At 42.1% G+C, this 16,485-nt stretch overlaps 1 protein-coding gene across 4 annotated transcripts in view; it reads left to right on the top strand.

Annotated features, from left to right (window-relative positions):
* Positions 1-221: 221 nt before the first annotated feature.
* The window catches only part of L3MBTL2 (L3MBTL histone methyl-lysine binding protein 2), a 39,147-nt gene continuing 22,883 nt past the window's right edge, over positions 222-16,485 (top strand). For 2 of the 4 annotated variants that reach the window (XM_089523693.1, XM_089523696.1), the window contains exons 1-5: positions 222-263; positions 5,364-5,622; positions 5,806-5,838; positions 8,204-8,337; positions 16,229-16,352. In XM_089523693.1, the coding sequence (XP_089379819.1) occupies positions 225-263; positions 5,364-5,622; positions 5,806-5,838; positions 8,204-8,337; positions 16,229-16,352 (589 nt within the window). In that variant the 5' untranslated portion in view covers positions 222-224. Of the gene's footprint in view, positions 264-5,363; positions 5,698-5,805; positions 5,839-8,203; positions 8,338-16,228; positions 16,353-16,485 lie in introns of those variants that run through there. The other 2 variants (XM_089523695.1, XM_089523697.1) reach the window with 2 other exon arrangements.

Here is a 16,485-nt window from a genome sequence, read left to right on the forward strand (position 1 = left end):
TCAAACTACAGCTCCCGAAATGCACCTGGGCGGTCACCATAGCAACGGGTGGGTTCGTTTCCCCCGCCCTCCCCACCTCTTCCTTTAAGTCTTGCCGTTTCTGCAGCCATCGCTGCTTATTGGCTGCAGTGGGAGCAGGTTTGGACCAATAGGCTTTCGAGGCCCGCGAAGCTGGTGGCTTCTGCCGTGCGGAAAGCGCATGCGTGAAGCGGCCACTTGCAGCCATGGAGCGGGAAGAAGAAGGAGGAGGAGGAGGCGGCGAGGTAAACGCCGCTGCTGCTGCTGTTTGTGGGGATTTTGCTGTTTTCAAGTTAAGGCCCAAACACCTCTCTGGAAGAGGAAACCTCATCCGCACTGCAGAATTAATCCGGTTTGAGACCGCTTTAACTGCCTTGGCTCAATGCTAGGGAATTCTGGGAACTGTAGTTTTGTGAGACATTCAGCCTTATCTATCAGAGAGCTCAGGTGCCACAACAGACTACAGTACCCAGGATTCCCTAGCACTGTGGCTCAAACTGTATTATTTCTCCAGTGTGTTTTGGACCTCAGTCTCTGCGTGGCCGGGGCTGGAGGGACATTTGGGGATGAAGCAAAGCAAGTCAGTAGAAGTCAATTTGCATAGTTTTATCTTCAGCTACAGGGAATGATCTCTCATAAAATGCATCTCCTAGGCTGCATCTGCATTGTAGAATTAATGGAGTTTGGCACCACTTTAACTCCTGTAGGATCTTGGGGTTTGTATTTTGTTGGGGCACCAGAGCCTTTGTTAGAGGAGGCTGAATATCTCACAAAACCACAACTTCTAGAAATCCACAGCATTGAGCCATGGCCATTAAAGCGGTGACAAACCCAGCAGCTCTGCAGCATAGATGCAGCCCTCGTTTAAGATGGTAGTGTAGTGCTTTGAGCATTGGAGACCAGGTTTCGAATCCACAAGCGGCTCACCTCCGCCCATTCATTTGTGGTTATTTCAAGGTGCTGCTCTTTATCAGCCTGTCCCTATCTGCCAAGAAACCCTAAGAACACATGCGAAAGTTAACAGTGGTCCAAAACAGACTGCAGAAATAATCCAGTTTGAGACCGCTTTAACTGCCCTGGCTCAGTGCTAGGGAACCCTGGGTATTGGCACCAGAGCTCTCTGACAGAGAAGGCTGAATGTCTCACAAAACTACAGTTCCCAGAATTCCCTAGCATTGAGCCAAGGCAGTTAAAGCGGTCTCAAACTGGATTATTTCTGCAGTCTGTTTTGGACCTAAATCTCACTGAATTTAGTAGGACTATTTTCTAATTTTAGTATGTATAAATTCTGATTACAAAATACATGAGTCTAAGTGTAGAATTTGATAAAGTAACAAGAAGCAGAGGGAGGTACTAGGGGGAATTTATGTAGGGATTACAAATGTCAGAACATTAGAAGAACTGTGCTGGTCAGAACAAAGGCCTATCTGGTTCAGCGTTCGATTCATATAGTGGCCAAATGTCTGTCTATAAGAACCCCACAAGCAGGACACTAATACAATAGCATCCTAAACCTTGATACATCCACCAGCAACTGATTCATAAAGGCGTAGCACCTCTGATGCTTGAAGGAATACCATCATCTGTGAATGTGTCCAGTCTCCCTTTAAAGCCTTCTAAAGTGGCAGTCATCACTATAGTTGGCCCTCTGTATCCATGGTTTCTGCATCCTCAGATTCCACTATCCACAACCTGAAAATATATTTTAAAAATCCAAAAAGCAAACCTTGATTTTGCTGTTAAAGGATACTGTTTTACTTTGCCGCTGTATATAGTGGGACTTGAGCATCCATGGATTTTGGTATCCGGGGGGAGAGATCCTGGAACAAAACCCCAGCAGATTCTAAGGGCCCACTGTATGGCTTTTGTAGTAAAAGCAACAATTGAATTATTTGCTCTGTCCCATTCATCATTTCTGTGAATAATATTAACAAAGAGGGCTAAAAACTGTTCACTGTCCATTTCTTCCACACATTGCATAATTGTATGTACCTCTAGTATTTTTTTTCTAAGCTAAACAATTCCAAGCGTGACATTTCCTAGTAGATGAGTAACTCCACTCTTTTGATGCTTTCGGATATCCTCTTCTGTGCCTTTTCCAGCTATGTATCATACCTTTTCATGGAATGTTTTGTGGAATAACCTGAAGTTAAACTCGGGAATTACGTTAAACATGTACAGTGAGATAGTTCAAGATATAGGAAGAATCTGAACCAGATGATCTGTGAGAGATTTGGTAAGGAGTTCATTAGTACAGTAGTGCTTGATGGCTTCTTAAGTAAATGGACGTAGTCACTCTATATTCTATCACTCTAAATTCTGTCTGTCTGTCTGTCTGTGCTTGAGCACAAGGTCACCAAACTTGGAGTGTTATATACTATGACCTCCAGATCCATGAGGGATATGTTTCCAGACCTACTGTAGAAACATGAAATCGCAGATAATAGCGAACCTTATTGAAATGAATGACTTCTGGTGGAAGTAAAAAAATCACACTGGAGGATTTAGAAAATGCTAGAGAGGACATATTTTTTTCAGTCATGGATCAGTGAAACTGCAGTACCAGTCTGAAGGAAACAGGGGTGGACCCAAAATAAAGACTCTAGTAGTTTTGGCACCAATCAGTCATCTATCAAGCAAAACACACCAGATTTTTCTTATTTTTCTTTTACACTAGAATACACATTTGGCATGATTTTTGTATATAGGTTGTTATTTTAAAAAGTTCTGGGCAAGTTCAGCACTTACTGGAAATCGCTGACTTCTTGGAAAACTGCTGATTTGGGTCAATTTTTTTTGGTGTGAAGCAAAACCTTAGATGCTACCATGTGAAATAATCAGCATCAACTCAAGCAATGCTAGGTAGATTTCCTTGTATATAATACACTGAAATACATAATTCCACATACTGAAGATCACATGAACATATCTTCATGTCAGTTAATCTATGGGCTCATCTACACTGGCAGCTTAAGCAGTGGAATATGCTGCTTTGGAGTACAGTAGAATCTTCTTCTCTGGAGTATTTTAAACAGAGGCTATATGGCCATCTGTCAGGAGTGATTTGATTGTGTATTCCTATGTGGCAGCGGGTTGTACTGGATGACCCTTGTGGTCTGTTATGATTTGGAATATAAAAGCACCCTGAGTTATCATCATTAGATGCACTTCAAGTGACACAGGCAGACCTGTCATGACTAATAGTTATTTATGAAAAAAGTATCTATAGAAGTGTTGCTTGAAAAGTTGTTTGTTGATAGTCATATTGCATGAATGAGAACAAGGAATGACAAAAACTGTGTCAGTACCTCCTCCTTTTCAGAAATGTAGATTGTACTGACATATCCACTAATCTAAGAAACTTATATTGTCTTTATTTACCAATCCATTATCAATGGGAGAGAGAGGAATGCTTGTGTCAGGATTAACAAGAGTATCTCAGTAGCTACAGAGGCAAACTTCCACAATACTTTTGTGAGTCTTAACCAAAGATTAGCCATGCTTACATTCATGGTTGTATGTGACTGAACATGGTTGTCTTTTTTATGCTGCTGTTGCAGCATATGAACAGAACAAGAACATGCACAAATGTCTTGTGAAACTGCTATCCATTTGCTGCTCTGTATATGAAAAGTTGGCATCATTAAAATCATGAGCATGAAGTACATTGTTGTGCAACTTATAAGTTTGTCTGTTATTTGATGTTGGGCTGAATGGGATTTGTAATGTTGCCAGCTGTGATGCAAAGGACCAGGTGTGCTTTGTTGTTATGTGCTTTCAAGATAACCCCAACTTATAACTGCCCTGTGCTAGGGTTTTCTTGCAAGAGTTGTTCAGAGGAGGATTGTCATTTCCTTCGTCTAAAAATATAGTCTACAGCACTTCTTATTCACTGGTGGTCTCCCTTCCAATTACTAACCCAGTGTGACTCTGCTTAGATCAAACAGAATGCTTAGTGAAGTATTATTTCAAAAAAGCCAGTTGGTTTAGAAATTAGTCTTATAGATGTTTCAGTATCTGTACACCATGGAGTTGAGAAGGTGTAGATTGAAATGTCCACTTTGTGAGGTTTCCATCTTCATGGCATTTAACACTGGCAATCTTCTTTTGTTGGTCTACACTTGTAGACAAAAAGTGCAGTTTTGACAAGGATGAATAGGAAGTTGATAGCAGTGACAGAAGAGTCGGATTTCAGCCTCTCAGTTTTATTTGGGCAGGTGTTTCACTGGTTAGTGTTGGGCAACTCAGTGTCCCTCAGACAGAAGGCCAGTGTGGAGGTGATAGTAAGTTCCAAAGATGCCAGGAATGGCAGCTATGTATCTTATTCCATATCTTCACAAATTTGTAGGGAAATTTAATTATTTATCACAATATTTCAATGTTTTTGTTTCTCTGTCTCATCTGTGCATTGGTAGTCAGTGGCAGAGGAACAGAGTCACAATGTCACTAAAAGAATATGTTCTGCTGAATGTTTCAAAAGAGACAATTTTTGATACTATCTTGTTGTTTATTGTCTTATTTGTTTTGTCTGTAAGTTTCCCATTGTATAAAATGGTTGCATATTCTTCTTAGGAACCATTCAGGTGCTATTTAGGAATTCCTCAAGGGAAAGATTGTTCTCGACATGCAAACATTTTGATTTGTAATACCCTCACTAGGCTAGAAAGATGATGGTGTTACTAAGCATGGTCTATGCCAGCCTTCCCCAACCTGGTGCTCTGTAGTGCTGAATTTATCTGCCCACTGATGAGGGATCATGGGAGTTGAAGACCAAGTCATTGGGCAGTGGACTTAAGAATGCTATTCTGGCCTATTCCCTCATTTCAAGTGATAGCCAGGCCTATTGACTGGCTTAGCAGTTGAAATGGACTCAGAGTGGGCTAATGAAGATTTCTCCAGAATGCTCTATAATCTGTAGTGGTTCTACAGTGGAAGTGTGGAAATTCCTTTGAGAATTGGGCCGGGTTCCCTAAAGATGGGAAACATGAAAAACATTGTCAGAGTTTGAAGAGCTGTAGTGCTACAAGTCCTGAAACCACAAAGACCTGTCATTGTATGCATGCATTTGTATATCATATTCGATTCTTTCAGACTGAGTTATGATTTTTATACTTGATTTATATCTATTGTGCTCCCTTTTTATTCATATAAATGCCTGCCCACCCACCACAGTCTGATTGTGATTTGTATTGAGGGAATATGAGACCCCCATGCATGGAATTACCTTCCTTTTCTGGCCACTGGGGTGACTCTGCAGCTGACTGAAGTGAATGCTCTTTTCCATCTGTCCTGCTGTGTTACTGCCTTTGGATGTTTCAAAGTCCTCTGGTCTGTTTTACTGATAGTTGGAGTCTCCTGCCCTCTGCAAAGCCTCATCCTTTGAGCAGATTGATGAGGAGGAAGAGGATCATGACTTGGATCTTTTCGGGGGTTATGATAGCTGTCGGCATTACACCAGCAGTGCAGACAGTGCCAGCACCTCCTGTCTTGAAGACTCTAGTGAAAATGAAGCAGCAGATCGAGAAGCTGCGGAACTACCTGTGTCCCTTTCAAAGACCCAAACACCTACTGCCCGAGTGCCAGATGATAATGGATCTGAGCCAGGTACTTGGTGCCTTGTTTAGTGGCGAAATAAGCCCAAAACTGATGGAATATGAAGCAGCTGTGCTGTTTAGAGAGGTGTTAGAATTATTTGCTAGGAAATTTTGCCTATAACTTTTTAAGCTTTCTCTTTAAAAAACAACAACAGAGAGCCACATTCTGTGTAAAATCTTTCTTTTTTCACAGAATGCATTTCCACAGAATCGAGAGGACAGGAAGGTATGTATAGCTGCCCAGGTGTATAACACAGCTATGTGAAGAAACAATTAACATGGAATCAGAATCAGAACCTTTATTATTATGATCATAGACGAGCACAAACTAACATGAAAGAATTCAATTTATTAATTTCATATGCAGTGACCATCAGCAGGTTCCTTGATGTATTTCAGTCCTAGAGATCTTTCTTGAAACAGCAGTTCTAAACATTCTGTATGTTATTTGTTTAAAACTTTGATACAGATATTTTCTGAAACCTTGTACGTATACTTTATTATTATACAATGTTGACATTCCATTTTATTTAAATGCTTACCCTTTTAAAAGTTACAGTTTGGAAAGAATATAACCTCAAGGTCATTTTTAGCTAAAACTGATGAAATTAGTAAGAATATAATTCTTCTGTATTTCTTATTTCTCAACCAAAGCTTGTGCTCAGAAAATCCAAATTCTGTACTCAAAATAAATTTGCTAAATAAAATACATGTCAAAAGGTGCAATCTAGATAATTTTTTTCTTATTGTATCCTGAACTTTGTATAATACGCACTTAGAATAGTTATAGTGACATGAGATGTGAAGTAACTGTGGCCCAGATTCACAGTACTGCTATATTTTTGAAAATTCTGAAATAGCAACAGGCAGATAAAACATGATTTGGAGTTGCATAAAGTGTTTTGAGATACACATAGTGGAGCATATTAGGCCATATCAAATATTTCCTTATGATGGCCTTCAAATCATTCAAAAGTATGTGTTTCTTGAGTTGTTGCAGTTCCTAATGCCTGAAGGTGGTAGTGCATTTGGTGATACAGATTCTTGCTTAACCCATTTGGTTATGATTCCGATGTTGGAATTGAATTGAGATATAGATATCTTTATGGTAGAAAGACCCACTGAATTCACTGGTACTTCAGTGACTCATGACTCATAAATCCTATTCATCTAAATTAATTTTAGTCTCAAGTAGAGCTGGCCTACTGAAGTGAATAGAACATGTGTTGTTTGTTTATATATTTATATCCACTTTACATTATCAGATCTTTGAGTGCTAAACAATTTAAAGCCACTTAAAATTTTAAAATGTAAAATAATGAAACTGTTGTAAAAGCAAATTAAACAGTTTATGAAGTTAAAAGGTAAAACTTTGAACCCATGTAGGTGTGCAAATCTTGAAAAAAGTATTAGGCACCAAATACTTTAATAAAAAACCAGGTTTTGACTTCATGGTGGAATGAAACCCTTGTCGATATCAACTGGACCCAGAAGAGAAGTGCACTCCACAACTGAGATATGATAGCAGAGGAGGCACAGAGAAAACTTTGTAGTCACTGATTATATACAATATGTTCCATTGAGTTCGGTGGGTCTGTAGCACAGATGACTAAATTTGGATCAAAGACTATAAGTTTTTGGCTTCTGATGAATGTAGCTTTGTGTAAATGCTTAGAATTGGGACCATCTGCATTGTAAGAAGATTCCATGTGCTAGAACTCCTGTTTGGAGTAATGCTATACAGAAATGCTTTTGGGTAGCCTCTGTCTGTGTGCTGTGGTGTGCTATGGTTTGTGAATGAGTGAGATGTTCAGATTCACCTAGCCATTTACAGTTGGAGGGAGATTCCTTCTCGAACGCCATGGCCAAGCCTAGACATGCATGCTGTGCTTTGTTGCTTTCCTGTCAGGGCAGTACCCTTAGCTATTAAAGAACTAGCTGTGTTAGTCTTGCAGGATAAAAAGAAGGAAAGGAGAGGGAGGGGGAAAAAGGAATGTGGCAGACCTTTAAGACTAACTGTTTTTTTATTTTAGCATGCACTTTTGTGGATATGAATCCACTTCTTCAGATACAGTACCCATGGCTGTAATACCTAGCTATGTGCTTTCTCTCTAGTTAGATTCACATTCTTAGTAGCCAATGTAATAAAATATCTTCACTGATGTCTTTTAATTCCTTGTGGAATCATAAAACACACTTGGTTCTGCTTTCTCTATTTTCCTGTCAGTTTGTTCATTCAGATGACCCAACAGCAAGAACAACTGCTGTTAGCAAGCAGCATGAAGCAACCTATGTTGCCTTTCTCTTATGCTGCCATCTGCCCCAACTTTATGACCTACTTAAGTTCCTGCCATTAAAACTTTGCCCTAGTTATTAGGTGGTATTAACAGTAGTAGAAAGAGTTATTCCTAGATTTGTGAAGGACAGCCCCAATGAACTAAGTTTGATATTTCCTATTTGCAGAGCTTGGGAGGCTTGCTCTTTTTCAGGCTACAGCTTTCAGAATCCTTCAGCCAGCATGGTCTTGTGCTTTCCTGGTGGAACTCATTTGCTTTGCCTTTCTAAGGCTTATTATATTTGTGCTCCCTCAGCTATCTGTGAGATGTGTGGTATTGTGGGCACAAAAGATGCCTTCTTCTCCAAGACCAAACGTTTCTGCAGCGTCTCCTGCTCCAGAAGCTACTCTTCAAATTCTAAGAAGGCCAGCATCCTAGCAAGGCTGCAGGTGAGCAAGACCCTTTTGATGAAGCAACAGTTAATTTTTTTAATTAGGTGTAAGCAAACATGAAGAAATTATTTGGTGAGTAAATATAATTGGATACCTGCATTTTTACAAGATGTTCATAAGCTTGGACAAATTCATCAAGGAGATGGCTATTGGTGACTATTAATACTAATGGTTATATAGCTTCTCAAGGCTAGTTGCTAGAGAAAATAAGGGCCCCTAAGTGAGAAGGTGCTTTTGCCTTCATATCCTACTGGCAGGCTTTCCATAGGCAACTGGTTAGCCATAGTATAAACAGAATGGTGGACTAGATAGGTCTCCAGTATGATCCAGAAGGGGCTGCCTCCTCCTCCTCCTCCACCTCCTCCTCCTTCTTCTTATTCCATTCATATCCTGCCTTCCTACCAGAACAGGGACTCAAGGTGGCTAATAAATCTAAAACAGTCAAAGTCAAAATAATATAAAATATTGAAAATACAAAGTTTAAAAACAAACAATTCAAACAATTAAAAACATTATACTTTTAAAATTTAAAACTCTTTAAAACAAAAACAAAGCATCCATGTTATGCAACGGCCTGGTGGCATAAAAACATATTTACCTTCCATCAGAAGGATAGCAGGGATGGAGCCATCCTGGTCTTGGGGGGAGTTCCAAAGCTTGGGAGCAACCACTGAGAAGGCCCTCTCTCTTGGTCCCACCAAACACATCTGAGAGAGTAGTGGTACAGAGAGAAGTGCCTCTCCTGGTGATTTCAATACTCTGGGAGGCTCGTACAGGGAGATAAAGTCCTTCAGATAGCCTGGATTCAAGCCGTATAGGGCTTTATAGGTCAAAACCAGCACTTTGAATTGTGCGTGGAAACTGACTGGCAGTCAATGGAGCTGTTGCAACAAGGGAGTTGTATGCTCTCTCTGGCCAGCTCCAGTTAACAGCCTGGTTGCAGCTCTTTGGACCAGCTGAATTTCTGAGCACTTTTCAAAGACAGCCCCATGTAGAGTGCATTACAGAAGTCTAAATGGGATGTAACCAAGGCATGCACCACTGTAGCCAGATCTGACTTCTCCAAGAACGGGCCCAGTTGGCACACTAGCTTTAACTTTGCAAAAGCACTGTTGGTACCATCTAAACCTGGGCTTCCAGACTCAGCGCTGATTCCAGAAGTACCCCCAAACTATAAACCTGAGTTTTCGAGGGAGTGTAACCCATCTAACACAGGCTGAATCCCTATTCCTGGATCTGTTTTTCAGCTAACCAGGAGCACCACTGTCTTGTCTCAATTAAGCTTCAATTTGTTTGCCCTTATCCATTCCATTACAGCAGCCAGACACCGGTGTGGGACAAAAACAGCTTCCTTGGAGTTAGGTGAAAAAGAGTGATAGAGCTGCGTATTGTCAGCATACAGATGACATCTTACTCCAGAACTCCAGACAAACTCTCCCAGCAGTTTCATATAGATGTTAAAAAGCATGGGGGACAGGACTGAGCCCTGAGAGACCCCACAGGCCAATGGCCAATGGGTCAAACAGAATTTTCGCAGCACCACCTTCTGAGAGTGCTCCTCCAGGAAAGAGCGGAGCCACTGTAGAGCAGTGCCTCCAAGCCCCATCCCAGAGAGACTACTCAGCAGGATACCATGGTGGATGGTATCAAAAGCCACTGAAAGGTCCAGCAACACCAACAGGGACACACTCCCCCTGTCCAGTTCTCTGCATAGTTCATCCACCAAGGTGACCAAAGCTGCTTCTGTCCCATAACCAGACCTAAAACCAGATTAACATGGATCTAGATCATCTGTCTCATCCAAGAACACCTGGAGTTGAGAAGCCACCATATGCTCTAGCACGTTGCCCAAAAGTGGAAGACTGAAGACTGGCCTGTAATTATCTAGTGCAGTAGGATTCAGGGAAGGTTTTTTCAAAAGAGGTTTTACCACAGCCTCTTTTAGGCATGTTGAGACTCTGCCTTGCTGTAAAGAGGCATTGATCCCTTCCCTTACCCACGCTACCAGTCCTCCTTTGGCCTGTTTAATTATACAGAAAGTGCAGGGGTCTAGTATATATGTAGTGGCTCTCACCTTTCCAAGGATCTTGTCCACATCATCAGGATGCACAAATTGAAAAGTATCCATCAATACTGGACAGGCCGGTGCCAAAATTATATCTGCCGATACTGTATCAATTCTAGCATCTGTAAGTCAGAGCAAATCTGAGCAATTTTATTAGTGAAATGGTGGGCAAATTCTTCACAGCGAGCTGTTGATTACATTCAACAGGTTTACATTCGCCATAGGACCAGATTGTAACAGATCCCTGACCACTCGAAACAGCTCAGCTGAGCAGTTCTGTACAGCTCCAAAAGTTTTTGTAAAAAAAACCCTTTTTTGCTACCTTTATTGCATCACCATATGTTTTCAGGTAGTTTTTAGCCTGTTTTTGGTTGGCTTCACACTGAGTTTTCTGCCAATGTCACTCTAGTCTCCATATCATTTGTTTCATTGCTGCCTGTTTCTTAGGAAACCAAGGAGCTGGTTTAGCTACACTCCGTGAGACTGGACACATAAGAGTGATCATGTCAACTGTCCTGGTAGCTTCTCCATTCCAGAGATCAACCAGGGCTTCAACAGGACCACCTGCCAAGGCAGCAGGAAACTCCCCAAGAGTCATCAGGAATCTATCTAAATCCATAAGCATCCTGGGGCAGACCATCTTAATGGGTCCGCCACCTCTGCAGAGGTTCTGAGTTCTAACAAGTCTAAACCTGACCAGAAAGTGATCTGTCCATGACAACAAAACAGTAGAAAGTTCCTCCATTCCCAGATCACCATCATCCCCCCTGTATAAAACACAAGGTAGAGAGCGTGCCCAGCTGCATGAGTGGGTCCAGATACCACTTGGGACAGCCCCATGGTTGTCATGGCAGTCATGAAGTCCTGAGCCACTCCTGATGCCTCGGCATGGATGTTGAAGTCTCCCAGCAATATAAGCTGTGGGTACTTCAACACCATCCCCAAGACCACCCTGGCTAGCTCAGGCAGGGAGGCTTGTGCAGCAGGGTGGGCGATACACCAACAGAATCTCTAAGTTATCCTGGCTGCCCATCTTTAAATAAACACACTTTGACCATGTAAACTGAAGGATAGGATGCCTGGTCAGGGAGATATTAATAATAATAATAATAATAATAATAATAATAATAATAATAATAGGATTTATTTATATGCTGCCCAATCACTGGGAATCCGGGCGGCTTACAACAGAGGTGATAATAGACGGTTCCCTGCCCTCACCACTGCAGCTCCGCTTCCTCGCCCCCCATGTCTTGCCTGCTGCTGCACAGAGAATCCTGGTGGCCAAAACTGAGCTAGATTAACCCCTCCAGCCTCATCCAGCCAGGTTTCTGTAATACAGGTCAGATCAGCTTGTTCGTCCAGGATCAAGACCCGAATGGCAGCTGTTTTACCATTCAGTGACCTGGCATTCAGCAGCAGCATTTTCAACTTGGGGGGATTGTTTCCATGGCTGTCCAGATTATTTGGGATGGTAGACAGTTTAGGGGTGACTAACACCCTATCGTTCATTCTATCCTATGATGGTGCATCTGTCTCCCATTTCCATATCTCCCAGTCCCCTGTATAACTTAAATGGCTGCTCTTTGAGTAGCATTACCTCCCTCCTTTTGCTGGCTGTACATCTGTCCTCTACACAGGACTAGTCAGTTGGTTACCCTATTTATCAAAGAGGCTGCAGGGAGACAGGCCCTTGCCCATGTGTCACTCCCCAGCGATCCCACCAGCAGTAGCCCTTCTTGTATTCTTAAAAGCAATTCTACGGAATAAGGACCTCAGGTGTCACTAGGCCTGTGCTAAGAGGCTGCACTAGGTAACAGTGAACAGATTTGGAAATGTTTGGTAACAGTTCTTCTCAGGGATTAGAAAATCTTGAATTCTCCTGAACGTTATGTATCAACATACTTAAAGGTATTAATATTAACACCAATCATTTCCTAAAGGTATAGCTGTGCTGGTTGTAGGAAACAGACTATTATGTTTCCACAATGTATGAAGATCACAAGCACCTCATCCCTTTCCTAATCTTTTCAGTCCATGATTTTGTGGAGTGGGGACTTTTAAAATCTTTCTTGCATAATTTCAATTAGAGAATTTGGGAACAGTGCTTATCCCAGCTTGCCTAATTACACACAGAAAGGGAGATGTTTTTATAAACAACCCTTGGTAGAAATAATGATTTCTCTATGTGTTAGGTTTGCTCAACCAGAGGTGGTTTATTTCAGATTAAGATTCCTATATGAGAAGAGGCTTTTGAGGGAAAGAAAAAAACAGGACCACTAGCTGAAGAAAAGAGTGATAATTAATAGTACTCCATAATCTCAGCATATAAAAGCAGTTTGGACAGGAGATGATTTTACTCAGTAAGGAGTTTATATATAATTGTCACACACACACACACACACACACACTCTCTTTATATGAATTTCCTGTATAAATGATTACTGAAACTTTCAGGTACAGAGTTCTATTTTCTTCCACTCTTACAAACTAAAATCATGCCATCCAGTCAGAATCCATAAGGCAAAGAAATTGTATAACTTTTTTTTTTTAATTTAAATGCTAAAAACAGTTCCCTGGGAATGTTAAAGACCAGCTAAGGTATTGTGGCATGGGCCTCTCTAGTTTAGAAGTTACTTTGTCAGACACATGTAATGAGAGAGGTTGTAGCCAGTAAAACCCATGACACATCTCATTACATAAATCTGACAAAGTCACTTTTAGCTTTGGAAAGCTGCAGAAATAATACATTTGCAAGTGTTTATGGTACTGAAAGGCTTCCCTGTAGATGCCTTTAAATAGGTTAACAAGGCAACTCTTCTAGTTTAATAGTTTTTGTTTATTAGGAACCGGTTAGAGAAAGTGGACAAGGGGGAGGAATTGCCTTAGTCCATAAATGTACCATCACCTTGGCCAGGAAACCTATCCGGAAAACAGATTACATTGAGTGCATTTACCTGACCCTGAAGGCTAGGGACAGTCTGCGGATTCTGTTGGTTTACCGTCCACCCCGTAACCTAACAGAGTCCCTGGCCGAGCTGTCACAACTGGTCTTGGAGCTGGTGCTGGAGTCCCCTAGGTTTCTTGTCCTGGGGGACCTCAACATCCCCTTCGAGGCCGGTTTATCAGATATTACAGGTGCGGTTCAGGAGTTCATGGCTTCCATCACAGCCATGGGCCTGTCTCAATTAGTCTCGGGTCCAACACATTGTGTAGGTAATAAATTCTATGTGGTATTTAGTACGGATCAGGAACAGCCGTGGGCAGAGGTAATTCAGACCTCTGCTCTGTTACGGACAGACCATTTCCTGGTCAAAGTGGGACTGAAGGCTACCACCCATATCCCTCTCAGGGATGGAGGACCTATTAGAATGGTCCGCTCTCGAAGGCTGATGGAATCCAAAAGGTTCCAAGAAGCCTTAGAGGGTTTTATGGTTGGGAATGGCGGCGATTCTGTTGATGCCCTGGCTAATACCTGGAACAACGACCTCACTAGGGCTATAGACAGTATCGCTCCCGAGCGTCCTTTCTGGCCCGCTTCAAATAAAAAACCTTGGTATATGGAAGATCTTCGACAGATGAAGCGGGCCACACAACGACTAGACCGCCACTGGCAGAAACATCAGCCTTTAACTGACAAGGCACTCCATGAGAACCTATTGAAGTCATATGGAGAAGCAATTGATGCAGCAAAGAATTCTTTCTATGCTGCACGAATTGCATCCTCAGAGTCTTGCCCGGCAGAGCTGTTCAGGGTGGTTAAAAAGCTAACCCAACCATCTTCCACCCTGAACCCATTACTAGAACCATCTAAAGCCTGCTATCATGCTTTTAATGACTTCTTTGCAGATAAAATCTCTCAGATAAAGGCTGATCTGGACACGGACATTGTAACAGAATCAGTAAGAGAGGTGTCCAGTGACTCCGCAGACTCAGTTATACTGGATCATTTTGAGTTTGTAAATACCGATGAAGTGGACAAACTTCTTGAAAGTGTAAAGAGGATGACATGCTCTCTCGATCCTTGCCCATCGTGGTTGACTGTCCGGGGGGGGGGGGGGGGGATGTGATGAAAACTTTGTTACACCTCATAATTAACACATCCCTTAAAGAGGGAACATTTTCATCAGAATTGAAACAAGCGATAGTTAAACCGCTATTTAAAAAACCTCTTTAGATCCCCTGATAAGAAATAACTACAGACTGGTCTCCCTGTTACCATTCTTGGGCAAAGTGATCAAGAGGGCAGTCGCCCTCCAACTCCAAGCTGTTTTGGATGAAACTGATTATCTGGACCCATTTCAAACCGGCTTTAGGACAGGATACAGTGTTGAGCCAGCCATGGTCACCTTAGTCGATGACCTCCGTCTGGGCATCGACGAGGGAAGTATGACCTTGTTGGTGCTCTTGGACATCTCAGCGGCTTTCGATACCATCGACCATGGTATCCTTCTGGAATGCCTGAGGGAGTTAGGTATCGGGGGCACTGCACTCCAGTGGTTCCGGTCCTACCTCTCAGGCAGATTCCAGATGGTGAAGCTGGAGGACTCATGCTCTCCTAAGAGAGAGCTGACATCTGGCATCCCTCAGGGTGCCATTCTGTCCCCCATGCTGTTTAACATTTACATGAAACCGCTGGGAGAGATCATCTGGAGACATGGGGTGCAGTGTTATCAGTACGCTGATGACACCCAAATCTATTTCTCTATGTCTCCAACTGCTGCAGTGATTAAGAATGGCACCTCTTGTCTGGATGCCTGTCTTGAGTCGGTAATGGGCTGGATGAGGGGAAACAATCAAGCTGAATCCAGAGAAAACGAAGGTACTCGCGATAGGTTCCCTAAGTCCAGGGATGGAGATTTGTCAACCAGTCATGGACGGGATCACACTTCCCCTAAAGGATGAAGTTTACAGTTTGGGGGTTCTTCTGGATCCATCTCTACAGTTATCTTCTCAAGTAGATGTGATGGCCAAAAGCAGAAGCGCCTGGTACCAGCTTCGGTTGATACGCCAACTGTGTCCCTACCTGGACCGAAAGGACCTTGAAGCAGTGGTACTTACACTGGTAATCTCTTGCCTTGATTTCTGTAACGCGCTCTACATGGGGCTACCTTTGTATCAAGTTCAGAAACTTCAATTGGTGCAAAATGCAGCAGCCAGGTCAGACCACATAACACCAGTTCTAAAATATCTTCACTGGCTGCTGATTAGTTTCTGGGCGCAATACAAAGTGTTGGTTATTACCTTTAAAGCCCTACATGGCTTGGGCCCGAGTTACTTGAAGGAACACCTCTCCCTACACAATCTGCCCCACACTCTCAGAACAACTGGGAAGAATCTATTGGATTATCCAAAGACCAGACTAAGATCTACTTCCCACAGGGCACTTACTGCTATGGCTCCCAAATTGTGGAATGGCTTGCCGGAGGAGATCCGTCTTATTACCACTTTAGATGCCTTCAAGAAGGCACTCAAGACAGATCTCTTCCGGCGAACCTATCCCCCAGATCTGCTATAACAGCTTTAAGATGACATTTCATTCAGAGCGTTTATGGGAAATTAGTTGCTGATATTGTACCTGTTTAGGTTTTTTGATGTGTTTTTAAGATTTTCTATCATGAGAATGTATTTTAACTAACTGTAATTTTAAAATTGTGCTGTACTCCTGCCTCGATCCGCAGGGAGAGGCGTGATATATATAAATAAAAATTATTATTATTTATTAGATCATGTCAAAGGAAGCAGCAAGATTTGTCTGTTTTGCTCGATCTGACCCATCTATGTCTTCTTTTTGTTGTGTATTGTTTTGTTACACTTTCACAGGGTAAACCACCTACAAAAAAAGCCAAAGTCTTGCACAAGGCAGCTTGGTCTGCTAAAATTGGGGCTTTTCTCCATACACAGGGAACTGGGCAGTTGGCAGATGGAACACTCACTGGCCAGGATGGTAAGTGCTGTCACCTATTTCAAACTGTGGAGTAAATAGAAAGTTCTTCAGAGCTGTGCATATGAAAAAGCATTTCTTTTTAAATGAAAATACCCACTGAGGTAAAAGAGCCAGTGTGGTGTAATGGCTTGAG

The sequence above is a fragment of the Sceloporus occidentalis genome, unplaced genomic scaffold, assembly GCF_023333645.1.
Source record: "Sceloporus occidentalis isolate IW3139 unplaced genomic scaffold, rSceOcc1.0.p SCAF_5, whole genome shotgun sequence".
NCBI lineage: Eukaryota > Metazoa > Chordata > Lepidosauria > Squamata > Phrynosomatidae > Sceloporus > Sceloporus occidentalis.